Here is a 15,151-nt window from a genome sequence, read left to right as displayed (position 1 = left end):
TGAGCATGTGGAAGCAATTACTGGCTGCAGGCGGGATCTGTTAGCTTTCGGCTTACTGGGTGCCTCCACACTGCTGATCCACCAGCCAAGTCTGTTTCCACAATCAACCAACCCCATAATACTACCTCCTCAGCTGACTGTGAAACCCTCAGGAGTCTTATAATGCTGCTTTCTCTATGCATCTCTGGTCGGGAGAGGGAAAAAAAGTGTGAATCTTGATTCAAACAGTGACTCGTTTGCAGAGAAATCCCACATGGAGTTGTAATGCAGAGCGTGGAGAGCTCGATACTACATCTGGGAGGGGTCAGGAGGTTATTGATATTGCTAGACCGTGGGGACTGCTGGAAACGCATAAATAGCTGGAAGACACACAGTAATCTTGCAGTCTTCCTCTGAATGCCTGGGCACAGGTGACCTCCACTCAGTTCTTCTGCAGGAAACCTCATCTGTCTCTGCAAACCCTGTAAGTGCTCTCTTTAACTACATATTTTATTCATGCTGCACAATGTTGAACTGCTTCTGCTTTATTATGACAAATTCAAATCCTTTTTTAGGGCATATGCATGTAAAGGTAGTATTTTATATGACAAATACATTAAATACTACAGTACATACTAATTTAATTCTGTTTTGAATATAATAATCTCTATATAAAATGTAGGTCATGGTGCATGAAGTTGGATAATAATAATATGACCTACATTCTTTCCTACTTAGTCAGTGTAAGACACAAGTTATACCCAGTCACTCATAGAGGAGCTTATGTAAAGTGTTTAATTTCCCTGTTTTACCATTGTCATATAGTTTTGTATGGAAGGTCCAAAACGTTCAAACCTGGTTATGGCATGCATCCACATGCCTGGTAAAACAGTTTATTGTTCCCTCACAGAACCAGCATGGAAAAGATGACATCTTTGGAAGTGAACTGCTGGCTGCAGTGGCTTACCGTGACTCTGGCCCTGCTGAGTGGAGTCCCTGCAATGCCAGTCGACGTGGACCGCGTGTGCATGGCGCCGTCGGCAGCCAAGTACAGACTGACGTTTACCGGCCAGTGGACTCAGACTGCCTTCCCCAAACACTACCCCCTGTACAGGCCACCTGCTCAGTGGTCCCCCATCATTGGTGAGTGGGCTGCACTTATAATTAATAATATATTTATTATAATATAATAAATTATAATTTATTATTTATTTTATATTAATAATATAATAATATTATTAATTTTTTTTAAGTTTATACAGGGTTTTAGAAGCTTATTAGCCAATGTGCAATTTTCTGTATGGCTACTCACTGATCACTATTGGATTCTGGAATGCTACCATTATTGATAACTTTCTTATAGATTTCTGTACAGTATCACAAAAGTATATAAACTGATTGTATTTACTTTGGGGATGCCAAAATAAGCTGGGTTGCTCAAGATGACATGATGCTAATAATTTTCCTATAAAAAGTCCATAAAAGCAAGATAATGATGGTAGTGCTTGAGTAGCATGTTATGCACTGAAGAAGTAGTACACATTGAAAACTATCATTTTCATTTTAGGAGTAACTCACAGCTCAGACTATCACATCTGGCAAAGGAACGAGTACGCCAGTAATGGGGTGAGAGAGTTCTCTGAGAGAGGAGAGGCTTGGACCCTGATAAAGGAAGTGGAGGCAGCTGGGGAAAGGATTCAGAGTGTCTATGGCCTCTTCTCAGCGCCAGCTGTGGTTGGAGGAACCGGTCAGGCAATCACAGAATTTGAGGTCTATGCAAGACACTCTTTAGTAAGTACACTGTGCACTGCAGTAGGTTAAAGCAAGGACAAGCCTGAGCTTCTCTTCAGCACCAAATCATAGCTCTTCGTATGATGTATTTCTATGCACTTTTTACAACTGTATGACACTAAAATGAAAGGTTTTCGGGTTGGCTGGTCAGGCTAAAACATCACCAACAGGGTGACCAGATAAACCAACTCTGATTTGGCTAGGTTAAGATACAGGCTAAACCATCCTTGACCACCTACAGTATGACCAGCAATCAATCTTAGGCTGGTTTAAGCAGTTTTTTTTTCAGTTGTTTTTAAATAAAAAGCACAGATGTTTTCGGTCAGAAAATGAGGACACTTGCAAACTGTGTCCAAAGCATTCCTTTGGAACTAGCTCTCTACATGCACATTCTTCACTGGCCTCCCAGGCATTCCATATAAAATATTACAGAGAGAATTGTAAATAATAAAACTTTCCAAATGAAAACAAGCCAGCGGCTCATACTAGCTAATGAGCAAGCTAAAACCACAGTGCAGCCTAACACTAATGGTCTTCTTGTTTTGCAGCTGTCCTTCATTGTCCGCATTGTGCCAAGTCCTGATTGGTTTGTTGGAATAGACAGTCTAAACTTGTGCGAGGGTGATCACTGGATAGAAAACATAAGCCTAGATCTCTATCCCTACGATGCCGGCACAGACAGTGGTTTCACTTTCTCCTCACCAAACTTCGAAACCATTCCTCAAGACAAGATCACTCAGGTAATGGTAATGAAATTATATATATTTATATTTCCCATGACATCAATTTTTGGTCTTTTTTGGTTGGCCTGGCCAAGCTGCTCTGTAGCCGGGCAACCAGCTGGTTTCCTAGCCTGACCAACTGAAAAGTTTTCAAAATCTTTCTAAGACCAGTCTGACCAAACTTGGAGGCCAGACAAGACCAGAAAACAATATTAAGATGATTTAAGATGTGTTTTTTAAAGCTAGCTTTGTTTGTCTGGTTTAGTTTTAGGAGGTCTTGTTGCAAATCTTGTTATGGATATATCTTCCTTCAACAGATAACCGCATCATTCCCAAGTCACCCTGCAAACTCCTTCTACTATCCCAGACTGAAACATCTCCCCCCAATAGGCAAAGTCTCCCTAACAAAGATCAAGAACAACCAGATCTTCAGCTTACCCATTCAGCCGACTCAGTCTAATCAGATTCCAAGTGGGAATGAAATAGATGTGTCTCTCATAAGTAAGTATTTGGAATGGTTTGTAAAATGTATTGCAATGTGAATTTTGTAATGGTCTGGCATAGTCTCCTTATACAGAACTTATTCATGCAAGTTTATAGTTTATATACTTGCACATGAATCTTAAATGCATGTATTCCGTTTTCGAGGGAAGTTCTACAAATCCGTAGAGAGAACTTGTGGTGATTAAATTGTGGGCTGTAGAAAGGTTTATCCACTCCCATGGTAACCAACACAACAAACTGCAAACACGATAATGGTGGCCAGCCCGTTTAAAAGTTTTCTGCCAGTCAGCACTCAGGAAGTGTTTGTCATAGAAGTGAAATGTGTGCTTTGATTCCATCCTTCTGTTTTCCTACTTGTGCGGAAGTCTGTGATACATATCAACCTTTTACATGGTCAGGATTTCTGGAAAGCATCAGTGAATCAGGAGATCTCTCTAGGCAGGTTCAAGATGAGAAGCAATTATGTCTGCAAAAGATGTTACTTTTGTTGTCTGAGTTTAATTTAAATTAAATATAAATGCAATATATATTTTACAGTGTGTTTTTATCATAGTGTTTTTATACTAACTTTTATGCTTAGCCCAGAACATTTTCATGGCAATTTTATTTAACATTTTGGCAAACTAGTTTTTTTATACAGTTTCTTTTTAAAAATTTTGTCAATAAACATGAACTAGTTACGTTTTCTCTTGAGTTCAAGTTGCTTAGCCCTATTAGCCTGATTTAAGGAATACTGCACCAAAACATCAAAACTTTAAGGGTGATTTTATTTAGATTTTTTTATTGACTAAATGTGTGAACTATTCCTTTAATTACTACAATTATTTATTCTCAGTTCTCCTAAAGTTATTAGTACTAATCAACATCTCTTTTTCCACAGATACCCCTCTGGACTGTGAGGTGTCTGTCTGGTCACCTTGGGGTCTTTGTAAAGGTCAGTGTGGTGAGAAAGGAGTAAAACACAGAACCCGCTATATTCACATGCATCCTGCAAACAACGGGGCTGCCTGCCCACCCCTAGAAGAAAAGAAGCTCTGTATCCCTGACAACTGTGTGTGAATATTAAGAGTACCTACCATCCATACCTCATCCACAGAGAAGAATCTTTTGGTAAACAAGTGTAAAATGAGACATTTCAAAGGGAATGACTTTATTCTGTTAAGCTATGATGTTGTGGGTGAGGCAACAAGCTTAAACAATGATTAAGAAACAGGCTAGGCAACATATCCCAAGTTAAAAAGAAAATTGCAGTACCCAAAGCTAAACACAATTGAGAGTAAAATATGAGAAACTGCAGATGTCAGAAATACTTTCAATACAGCAATATTTGCTTTAATAGCCTGAGTTTATAGGCTGAGTTTGCTGTAACTTTCACACACTGTCCTCATGCACTGTTCATGGAATCTGATGCTCTCTGGTGGAAAAAAACTCACCACTGACATTATTAAGCTCAATAGTTGAGATAAACATCTTTGGTTTAAGAAAAAAGAAGCTCTGTTCTCTTCAAAATATGTTGAATCAGTGGATGATATCTGTACATTAATTGCAAAACTGTATATAAAATTGTACATACAAATAAATAAAACATGTTTCCTCTGAATCTGTCATGCTTGTGTGAAAAATGATTACACTTTTCTGAAAGATAATGTAATGTAATTTGCCCATCTATTTGGACATGTTAGTCATACTTAAAATGTCTGAACATCAAGGATCAAATTAAATGACATTTTTAGACATTTTCTTATTTCACTATTCAAAGCCATTTTTGCAATGTCTTTTAATAAGCATTTTAATGAATGAAAGATTCACACAGGTAACCACATTCTGGCGTTGTTCATCACAATAACATAAACCATGGACACAAAACTTTTTGTCTTGATCCCCTTTTGAAACCTTTTTGTGAAATATTTGGCTCAAAAACTGTCTTTCTAATAAATAACATTTGGTTTGGTATTTTGTTTTATAATGCATGACATTTTCAAGTGTGACTTGGTGTCTAAATCATTTCAGGGCCACAAGTGTATAGGCTGGCCTGTCTTTAACTACTATACATTAAACTATATATTTTAATGAATCAAGACAGGTAATAGATTGACTATTTATATCAACATATTTCAGTTCCTCCCTAGTCTTATCATTACATTCTGTTTACTTTGTTTAAACATGACTCTACAAACTGCAGCTGCAGATTTCTCACACTAAACCTGCTGTACTGCTGTAAAGGCTTTACTAGTGTCCTGTTATTGTTACTTGTAGCTTTCTTTCCTTAAAACTGTCTTACAGCAATGAATGTGAGGCTGACAGGCCTGCTGCTAGCCAGTTTTGTTATTTTGGCTCCGGCAATGTATTTTGATTTAGGGGAACAGGAGGAAAAGTGTATCATTGAGGAGATTCCAGAGGACACACTTGTGTCAGGTCAGTTAAAATGAATTGTACTGTTACACAATGTGATATGTATTTGCTTTATTACACAGCATTAATCTGTTGTTTGATCCTGAATAGTTTCTGCAGCCTTTTCCTCATATACTGCTCATACTAACAGGCAATTTAATATTCAATTTGAAAATATAATCATGCTTTTAATATGTGCAGAACATTTATTGTTATGTTTGTGCTAAAATTTCTGGAGGCAAACATCTTAGATAATTGGTGTGATACATTTGGCCCATTTTGGCCCATGTTGTCTTATCAAGACAACAACTGCCTGTTAACCACAGGTCAGAGACAATTGAAGACAAATCTGACCAAAATGGTACAAAAATAGTTTTTTTTTCTTTTTTTTTTCAATTAAAAAGTGTATTATCAAAAGTAATTAAAATATATTGTACAATGGAATATAGAATTAAAAATGGACAGAAATATAATGATTGTGGAAACCACATATTGTGGAAGAAAAACATAGAAGTGCATAATTATTTCTGCAACCTCTTCACAAAAGTTGGATTAAATCACAACATGAGGGTGAGTAAATGATAACAGAAATTTCATTATGTGGTGAATGATTAGTTCAACTCTTTATTCCAGCAAGTTGGATTAAATCACAACATGAGGGTGAGTAAATGATAACAGAAATTTCATTATGTGGTGAATGATTAGTTCAACTCTTTATTCCAGATCTTAATATCTTGCTGTAACAACAGGGAATTTACACTGCACATAGAAAGTAGCTACACTGGTCCTAGCGTACTGTAAAAATGTTGTAATAATATAGTATTACTGTCTGTTGGTTTCTCCCTTCAGGCAACTTTCTGCTAGAGCACTGGGATGAAAATAAGAAGGGCAATATCCGACATCTTGGTTTGACTGTGACTGTGAGAGACCCTAACCATGCGGTCTGAAGCATTCAACTCTTCATGCATAACTGAGAATTATAAAATAAACTCTTAAGTGTTAGCACCTGCAACAATTCCTCTGATACATTCTGTCATATGCAGGTGGTCTTGTTAAAACGCTTTGGAAAATATGGAAAATTCACCTTTACATCCCAAGCTTCGGGTCAGCATTACTTGTGTATGCAGTCCAACTCCACCAGGTTCTCAGTGTTTGCTGGTGATCGTCTGGTGAGTTGTGAGATGCTGTGGCTTCATATGCTGAATTTAATATGCTTAAAATGTTATTTAGGAACTTCTACTTTTCTTCTCTTGTACAGAAAGTACATTTAGATGTCCAAATGGGTGAGCATACCATTGATCCTAATGCTGAGAAGGCAAAGGACACCATGAAGGTAATGGAGAACAACTTGCAACATCTCATTGACCAGATGCGTTACATTAGCAGGCAGCAAAATTTCCAAAGGGTAAGCAAACACAGACAGGATGGCCTGACAACAAAATTGTACCATATTAATTGCTTGCCAGAATCAGAACCAGGCCGAGTGTCATCAGCCCACATTTTCCAAGGTGTATACTTACTCTCTGGTGATTATGTGCAATTTGTATCTGTTTATTTTACTGCAACCAGGAACGTGAGGAGAAGTTTCGCCAAATGAGTGAGGAAACAAATGGAAACGTTTTGTGGTGGGCCATTATTCAGACATCAATACTACTCTCTGTTGGAATCTGGCAAATGAAAAACCTCAAAAACTTTCTCATTGAAAAGAAGTTGGTTTAGCTTTATGAAATGGCTAACTGTGTGTTTTGATAACTGTAACACTGTTGAAGCATTTAGAAAAATGTGTAAGTCTAATTTACCTCATCTGAGCATAAACTGTCATCTACCCTGCTATAACTGAACTGATTTTAATAAATCCATATTACATACTTACTAAATACCTAGTGATTCTTCTCTTTGTGTTTTATTCCACTCTAACAGTGTGTTCAATCATTAATATTTATTAAATCTACAAATTTAATTTAGTTTCCACTAAAATATCAAACCCTTTAATTACTATAGTTATTAATGCTGCAATAAAACCGTCGTCAAAAAAGCCGATACAGTAACAGAAATATAAGTGTTGTTTGTTTGACTGATTGATTTAATAGTAAATATTTAATTAATTATGATTTACGATAGTCGTAGTACTTTGGCGGAAACTACAGTCACCATTGGTCATTTTTTGAAGAGTGCGCGATTTCGTCACCGTGACGTTGCCGTTTCAAAATCCATCGGAAAATCTGCCAATTTGTTATATGAAAACTTGTAAACCTACAATTTTGTGTACGCACGACTGATATAAATCTGGATAGGGTGTAAAAACACACAGGTATGTTTTATTTAACAGATTTAGTAACCACAGCACCTATGGGGAACTTTCGTGAAGTCCTCAGGGACATTTTACACATTATTTTGTATAACGTTAGCTGGATCAAATGCTATGCACACACCATTATTTTTACCCTGGTTTGATATACATTTAATCAATTTGTCTGTTTTATTTTCATAATTTTTAAGTCAATCATTCTTCCCTCACAGCAGAGGAAAACCGTCAGAATTTTAAACATAGTGCTTTAAACTGAATTAATTAAGAAACCGAGATGATACTCGATCGGTTTGCTATGAAATAATTTGTCTGATCTTAGAATGTTTTAAAACCATGTGAGCAGTCTATCTATATAGAGTGTACTGGCAATAACAGGTGCATACAACAGTTTACTGGCATACAGTAGGCTACATGGTCATAGAAGAAGATTTTGACATTAAAGGCAGCTCTGCAGTAATCTTAGACGTGTAGCCTATGGCTCATATTTCTATAATCTGAAACGCTATATACGTAGACAGTTCACTTGTAAAAGTTTTACACAGATACAATGATGTTGTTTTATTCAAACAGAATAATGTCTCACTGGATTTGCTGTAACTCGTGCTTCGTATCATCTGGTCCTGAGCGTCAGCTGGCTGTCACAAACTGCGGTCACGTCATCTGTAATGTTTGCTTTCAGAGAGGTAGCACACTCAACTAACATTATATATTATATACAACATTATTTAAAACAGGAATTAAATGTGTGGATATACTGCCCTCTGCTGGAAGTAATATAGTTTTACAGAAGGGGTGTATTTGTTTTCCTCCTTAGGAACGCAGGGCATATGCTTCATTTGCAAAGCGAAGTGTCAAATCTCCCCACTGTCTGATAAAGTAAGATACAAGAGATTTATTTATGTTTTATTTTATTTTATTTTATTTTTGTGATAAAGATTTTTTTTAATGAGCTGTGCCACTAATCTGTGTATTGTTTTAATAGAGTAGCTCGGAGGTTCAAGAGCTTTTCTCAGATATCAGTGCAGTTGCAGTCAAGTACTTCTCAGAGATAAGCAAGGTAGCCCTACACATAAAATGAGTAAATAGCAGCCATGTTAATCATTAACTTAAAGGCATAAAGGCATAGTTATTATGCTTTGCAGGTTTTACAATTCCAGGCCAGACACCAGAAAAGATTACTGGCCCACTATCAGCAGAAGGTGAGAGCATCCTGTCCTAAACATGACTAGCTCAGATACTTGGGTATAAATGTGGATGCTAATATGGCTTAATCTAGTCTCTTATGTCTCTAATGTTAATTTCTTAACTAACATGTACAAGGTAAGATACATTTTAACAAAACCAAACTGACAAAACAGATTGAGAGAATGAAGGAGGATAGACTGAAAATGCAACAAGAGATCCAGAAGATGTCCAAGTATGTATGAGTACTGCATTACTACTGCCATTTCTTTTTTGTATTTTTGCCATATTTCTATTGTTTTCTGTTTTGTACAGAAAAATTTCAGAACAGAATGCCTACATATCAAAGTTAGAGATGACCGTTCAAAATCAAAGGTACGTCAGTGTGATCTATGAAAAAAGATCAGGGCCTAAAAATAGCATTCACACCCTTTGGAAACCACAGAGGATTAGAGCAGGTGCACATTAGTATATGTGGAAACTACTGTATGTGTCCAGTGCAATTTCAATATTCCGTTCCTCTTGGCAGAACTGCTTGATCTCATTTAGTTTGCACAGAGATCATGAGTGGACAGCCTTTGTCAAGTTAACCCATAAATTCTCAGTCAAATTTAGCATCACTTTTCACAGTTAGAATAATACTAAATTATTCCAAATATATGCTGATGTATTAATCTTATCTCTTGAATGGTTTCTTTAATTCTTATATTTACAATAGATGCAATAAATTGATCAATAACAGCTGTAAAGAAATTTACAACATCTTTATAAAAGATTTCTGCTTCAAATAAATGCTGTTGTTTTGAATGCTGTTGTTCTTAAAAAATATTAAGCAACACAGCTGTTTTTATCTGTTATAATAAGAAATGTTTCTTGAACATCAAAACTGCATATTAGAATGTATCCATCTGTAGGAACAGAGGAAATAAAAAAAGGAGAACACTGTTAGCATGTCTTTATTAATATAACACTTGTCATTGAAATCATTCCAGTTCAAGACTGGCATTACAGTCCGACCGAAATTTGAAGTCAGCAAGTCAGAGACAAGGTGCGTTTTAGCTCTCCTTAATTCTGTAAGATGAACAGAATGTTCAAACCGTGGTGGTAACACTGGTAACACTTTACAATACGTGTGTGGTAACACTGTACAATACCTGTTCACAAATATGCATTAATTCATGCTTAACTAATGCAGAGATATGAGTTAATATATAACTCATGAAGAACTAAACCATTTATTAATAATTACTTCATCAGCAACAAATGAAAATTCTATATGATTCATAGATTAAGTAATCAATAAATTGTTATTAGTTAAATGTGTCATAATGTATTAATTCCTTAATAACTTATTTTATTAACTAATAGTGTAAATTCATGTGTTAGTTACCACAACGGGTTGAAGCCACGCATTTCATGTTCCAGTTGTCTGGTGCCTCTCTTGTTGAGGCACCTAACTATTAACTAATTGTTAAGTAATATGTCATTGTGGTTATGGATTTAGAATTAGTTAGTGTGCCTCAACACGTGAAGTCATAACATAATGATATCTTTGCAGATCATTAGGTAATGATTAATTAAAGCAGACAACTGGAAGTTGAAATGCATGGCTTCAACCCATGAAAATGCATGGCTCCAACTCATTGAGGCACATGACTAATGACTAATTCTATATCCATAACCACAATGACATATTACTTAACAATTAGTTAATAGTTCTGTGCCTCAAAAAGTAAAGTCACAACATAATGACACATTTGCAAATCATTAGCTATTGAGTATTTAAAGCAGTTACCACTGTGGTAATTAACATATGAATTTACATCATTAGTTAATAAAATAAGTTATTAGGGAATTAATACATTATGACACATTAAACTAATGACAGTTGATTGATTACTTAGTCTATGAATCATATAGGATGTTCATTAGTTGCTGATCTAGTAATCATTAATAAATGGTTAAGTTCTTCATGAATTATACATTATCTTGTCATTATCTGTGCGTGTTGTAAAGTGTTACCTAAAGTATCTATGAAGTAGTATGATCAGTTTTTTAAAGTTATTACATAATTTCAAAGAGTTCTGTTTATTTCAGCTTCCCCAGTGACCAAAATTACATATTCTTCCCCACTGTCAATGTCACGATCCTTGTCCACTGCTAGCCTGTGAGTATATGATCAGATTTTCAGAAGGTTTAAACTAAGTTTTAGTGTGTAAGTAAACACTTAGAACAAATTGTAAAAAGTCCATTAGTTTCACATTTCACATAGTTTCATAATTCTTTATTCTTGTATTTGATTCAGTAATACTAAACTGTTTCTAATCAACTGTACAGAACAAAGCTGACATGTTAGAGAAGTTATATCTTATTTAATTATGTTCCAGCCGACTTTGTTTGATGTTTTCGATGAAAAATCATTAACATCTCACGCAAATGTCTTTTAAATATTATCTGTCATGCCTGTTTTCTCAGAACAGTTTGTGCTTTAATCACCTAATGTTTTTGTCTTGTTATTATAACAATTTGTTTGGTTGTTCTTTCTCAGAGCTGATAGCATAGAAATCAACAGCAGGGGGCACTCTCACAAAGTAAACATAATTTTTTTTTTTCTATTTGTGTCATGTACTGGAGAGTATATACAACCCTATTGTGATTATACTTCTGTTTTTTCATCCAGCCAGATGTCCTGAGTAGAATTTGTCTCAGAAGCTCACCGAAGGACTGCCGCATAGGTTTGTCAGCACTGTTATTCTGTATTCACATACTCATCATCAGTGTTGGGGAAGGTTACTTTTAAAAGTAATGCATTACAATTTTGCATTACTCCCTGGAAAAGTAACTAATTATGTTACTTAGTTACTTTTTATGGAAAGTAATGCGTTATGTTTCTTTTGTGTTACTTTTTAAATCTAGGCAGGGCTTGCTTCTTTGTATTTAATATAAAACAATTCTAATGTAAAAGCCCTTTTACACCAAAAGTAAAATGAATTCACCTCAGGCTGAAAGAAAAGTACATTTATGCAGGACATCACTTTTCAGCTATAACAAAATAATGAAGCACATATGTTAGTTTATCTAAAGTAATTTTTGCTTATTAGTATAGTTGAATCATCGAAGGTCAGCAGCAAAGACAATGGTTAATAAAATGGGATTAAATACATAAAGGATATTTGTTTTATTTAACATATTTAATTTTCATATTCTGAGTTTGCATTTCACTGTTTTTATTCATTTTGAGGAATACTCAATCTGTTTTTGTGAGTGAGATGAATTAATGCATGTTCACATTTAGTCTAGAATACAGTAACATCATGTTTACTCCCAATTTCCCGACAGGAGACTTGTCAATCAATAAAGGGGGAAAAAGTAATTGGCGTTACTTATTTGAAAAAGTAACAGATATTTTCTTAGAAATTCAAAAGTAATGCGTTGCTTTACTAGTTACTTGAAAAAAGTAATATTATTACGTAACTTGCGTTACTTGTAATGTGTTACCCCCAACACTGCTCATCATTGCTGGTCTTGGTTTTAAATCACCTGAACAGCACTGTTATGGATATTCTGGGCCAATGCTGATAGTCAACAGCTGTTTGAGCTGTTAGTATTATTATTAACAGAACTTTTTCATTAACTGAAATAAAAGTAAAAACCGATCATCTAAAACTAGCTAAAAAAATAATATTGCAACAACTTATTTTAGTTTTTGATACATGATGTATTATAAAACCATATTATAAAAGCTGAAAATAAGGTTTAACCCTTTAACTGTCACCGTCCCCTCTGTGGGATGCCTAAGTTTACTTCACAATAGTACAAATAAATCCTAATGTAATCATGACAAACTTTACATCGTTAGAAAGGTCAAGACTCCTAAACAGATATTTTACCATATTTTTGTGTTACAAATTATGTAGGAAAATAATAGATTAATATATGGCAAGAGTGCAACTTAAAAAAATCTAGATCATAACGAGTTCTGACCTTTGTCACAGAAGACTTTCTTCGTTGCCTTTTTCCCTATCACGTTTTAGAAATCATAAATAATTATATATCAGTTCAAAACTTAAAATCTCAAAATTCATCCTTTGAAAGGCATTTTTTGAATGGCAAAATCAGACATTGCATTACCATGGAAAATGTACATTAAAATCATATTACAAAATATTTTCATTCATGAATTATAAAAATTTAAGTCTGGATAGTGCATTTTTATGTCTGACAGTTAAAGGGTTAATGCAGGCCTTTACATTCAGAATGCATAAAACTTCAAAAGATGGCACTAGACTGTGCTGGCAAATAAAATGAAACGCTAAAATACTTTAAAATGAAAACAGAAATTAGTAAATTACAAAAAACAAAAATCTAAAATAAACAATGATATAGTGAAAACTAATAAAATAAAAAAGAAATAAAGTCAGAATTATAAATTCCAAAATAAAATAACCCCAAATTGCACCATAATATAATTTTTGCAATTTAAAAATCAATCATAAGAGGTTAAACACACTTATCAGGTAATATCGCTTTAGACCGTTAGTTGGAAAGGTCTACAATATATCAAACTAATTTTTCTGCAATAACTACAGTGAGTATTTCTATATGTACACTTGTGTTCAAATGACAACTGATTGAAACAGAATGCAGGTTTCTCAAGTTGAGCTATATTTAACTCTTATAGTCTTCAAGAACAGTGAGATGCAATAACATAATGAAGACGTCTGTTTGATGCATATTTATATAGACCAACAATTACAAAACAGAGCAGACAGAAATTGAGAATCTTGTGAACAGTGTCATATACAGATATGTCTTATTTTTCTGCACATTTTGTGCTGATCATTTGAAATCATGGGCATATCAATACTTAAATCCAATAAATAAAAGACTAAAACACTGCACTGTACAGATTTAATTAAAAGCTATTGGTTTTGATAGTAGTAATTACATTTTCCCATTGGCTAATGTATCCTTAAGCATTTTTTCCCCTGATTTCTCTCAAAAGAGTGGATAGTGCTTTCGACATGTCAAAAGCAGCGCTCATTTCTCAATGATATCAACAGTCCATTTATACAATCTCGCTGTTTACTTTGTTCCGCAATGAATGGTCTCCTCCATTTAGGTACAGTTCCTCACAGAGCATCAAGTCAGAGCACTATGGGTAGCCATTCAGCACCATTCAGCGCCACTGTCAGGTATTTCTTCCACTAAAGAATGACTCCACTGTCTTGTATCTTGGAAAACTAGTATGGATGCCCAGAGTAACACGAGAGGTATCTCTTGCAGTAGGGAATTCTCCAGTGGTCTACGGGAGCCGGTGATGAATCCATCCCATAATGTGGCCTACCGCAGAGAGTCATCATGGGAAACGCCTGTGTTCAAACTGCCCTCGGCCTACAAATATGCCTCTGTGTCCTCCCTGGGACCCCCACCATGACATACACTCCAGTCCAAAGGCAATACAGATAATCACATTTCAAAATATTTTTATATGTCACAAAGCTGCGCTATTTTTACCGGACGCTTTTAGGCAAAAGGCATCAGGCCTATTAATGTAATCACCATCCAGGCCTGTAGTCAAGCAATGAACACACTGCAGCGCTGACCTGTAACTGACTCTCTTATGATGCCGCAATGCATTAACGCTGCCACTCAATGAACAGTGAACATCTGTGCTCTTGTTTCCATAAATGTATTGTAGCAATTAATCACAGACCCTCGTTGAGCAGTTTGTGAGTGTGAATTTTAATATGCCATTTTGTGCATGACTCACATTGTGTTAGCAGCATGTGCTGTTAATCACATCCAAAATGTTCTCTGCGGCATGTTTCTCCTCTAACACACTGATGCCATTGTACTGAGGTGTTCACATTGATTAAAATGATGCATCTGATAATGTGGCTTGAGTCTGTTTGGGGTTTTCACTGTTGTTTCTTGTTTGTTATCTTGGTATCTCATCAAAGATGAAGCCGTGAGAGTCATCTAATCAAATCTTGGGTTCATCCAAACAAATCAGCTGGAGACTGGAGGTGGGAAAATGTTGGTGTATACATTTGTGCAAACTAGGCAAAACTGAATATGTATATACGTGAATAAATAATAAAAAAAATAATAAAATAAAAAAATCGAACTAACTTATTTAGATTTAGACAAAAGAAACTCATACAGGTTTAATAATGACAGAGTTTCCCTTCTGGGTGAACTATCCCTTTAAATACTTAAACAAATCCTCAACTACAAGTGTGAACAGTAGTAACAGTAATGCTTGACTTGG

The 15,151-nt window shown here is 35.3% G+C and overlaps 3 protein-coding genes across 4 annotated transcripts; all 3 read left to right on the top strand.

Annotated features, from left to right (window-relative positions):
• Positions 1 to 143: 143 nt before the first annotated feature.
• spon2b (spondin 2b, extracellular matrix protein) lies at positions 144 to 4,596 on the top strand. The gene is made up of 6 exons (XM_051128378.1): positions 144 to 463; positions 890 to 1,122; positions 1,547 to 1,770; positions 2,319 to 2,510; positions 2,810 to 2,993; positions 3,877 to 4,596. Exons 2-6 carry the CDS (start codon positions 897 to 899, stop codon positions 4,053 to 4,055), a joined length of 1,005 nt encoding a protein of 334 aa, XP_050984335.1. The 5' UTR covers positions 144 to 463; positions 890 to 896; the 3' UTR covers positions 4,056 to 4,596.
• A 592-nt stretch (positions 4,597 to 5,188) lies between these two features.
• Positions 5,189 to 7,258, top strand: si:ch211-255i20.3 (transmembrane emp24 domain-containing protein 11). 2 transcript variants are annotated; one of them, XM_051128379.1, is made up of 6 exons: positions 5,189 to 5,411; positions 6,021 to 6,047; positions 6,237 to 6,328; positions 6,431 to 6,556; positions 6,646 to 6,792; positions 6,957 to 7,258. In XM_051128379.1, exons 1-6 carry the CDS (start codon positions 5,282 to 5,284, stop codon positions 7,104 to 7,106), a joined length of 672 nt encoding a protein of 223 aa, XP_050984336.1. In that variant the 5' UTR covers positions 5,189 to 5,281; the 3' UTR covers positions 7,107 to 7,258. The 2 variants fall into 2 exon arrangements, with proteins under 2 accessions (XP_050984336.1, XP_050984337.1); XM_051128380.1 differs by lacking the exon at positions 6,021 to 6,047.
• Positions 7,259 to 7,602: 344 nt separating this feature from the next.
• On the top strand, positions 7,603 to 14,728 carry LOC127176557 (probable E3 SUMO-protein ligase RNF212). Its single transcript, XM_051128305.1, has 13 exons — positions 7,603 to 7,698; positions 8,266 to 8,378; positions 8,510 to 8,571; positions 8,678 to 8,752; positions 8,838 to 8,894; positions 9,054 to 9,112; positions 9,193 to 9,252; positions 9,870 to 9,925; positions 10,975 to 11,044; positions 11,426 to 11,468; positions 11,558 to 11,612; positions 14,000 to 14,072; positions 14,164 to 14,728. The coding sequence occupies exons 2-13, from the start codon at positions 8,270 to 8,272 to the stop codon at positions 14,312 to 14,314; spliced, it is 870 nt and encodes a 289-aa protein (XP_050984262.1). The 5' UTR covers positions 7,603 to 7,698; positions 8,266 to 8,269; the 3' UTR covers positions 14,315 to 14,728.
• Positions 14,729 to 15,151: the final 423 nt, after the last annotated feature.

Source organism: Labeo rohita, chromosome 14, assembly GCF_022985175.1.
Source record: "Labeo rohita strain BAU-BD-2019 chromosome 14, IGBB_LRoh.1.0, whole genome shotgun sequence".
NCBI lineage: Eukaryota > Metazoa > Chordata > Actinopteri > Cypriniformes > Cyprinidae > Labeo > Labeo rohita.
This window is presented reverse-complemented; position numbering and strand designations above follow the sequence as displayed.

Bases quoted from the DNA above. Each gene is read 5' to 3' on its own strand.
- spon2b (XM_051128378.1), top strand. From the start codon at position 897: ATGGAAAAGATGACATCTTTGGAAGTGAACTGCTGGCTGCAGTGGCTT. The intron at 1,123-1,546 runs GTGAGTGGGCTG...TTTTCATTTTAG, and splicing joins TCAGTGGTCCCCCATCATTG to GAGTAACTCACAGCTCAGAC. The intron at 1,771-2,318 runs GTAAGTACACTG...CTTGTTTTGCAG, and splicing joins TCTATGCAAGACACTCTTTA to CTGTCCTTCATTGTCCGCAT.
- si:ch211-255i20.3 (XM_051128379.1), top strand. From the start codon at position 5,282: ATGAATGTGAGGCTGACAGGCCTGCTGCTAGCCAGTTTTGTTATTTTG. The intron at 5,412-6,020 runs GTCAGTTAAAAT...TCTTTATTCCAG, and splicing joins AGAGGACACACTTGTGTCAG to CAAGTTGGATTAAATCACAA. The intron at 6,557-6,645 runs GTGAGTTGTGAG...TCTCTTGTACAG, and splicing joins TGTTTGCTGGTGATCGTCTG to AAAGTACATTTAGATGTCCA.
- LOC127176557 (XM_051128305.1), top strand. From the start codon at position 8,270: ATGTCTCACTGGATTTGCTGTAACTCGTGCTTCGTATCATCTGGTCCT. The intron at 11,469-11,557 runs GTAAACATAATT...TTTTTCATCCAG, and splicing joins GCAGGGGGCACTCTCACAAA to CCAGATGTCCTGAGTAGAAT. The intron at 14,073-14,163 runs GTATTTCTTCCA...TATCTCTTGCAG, and splicing joins CCATTCAGCGCCACTGTCAG to TAGGGAATTCTCCAGTGGTC.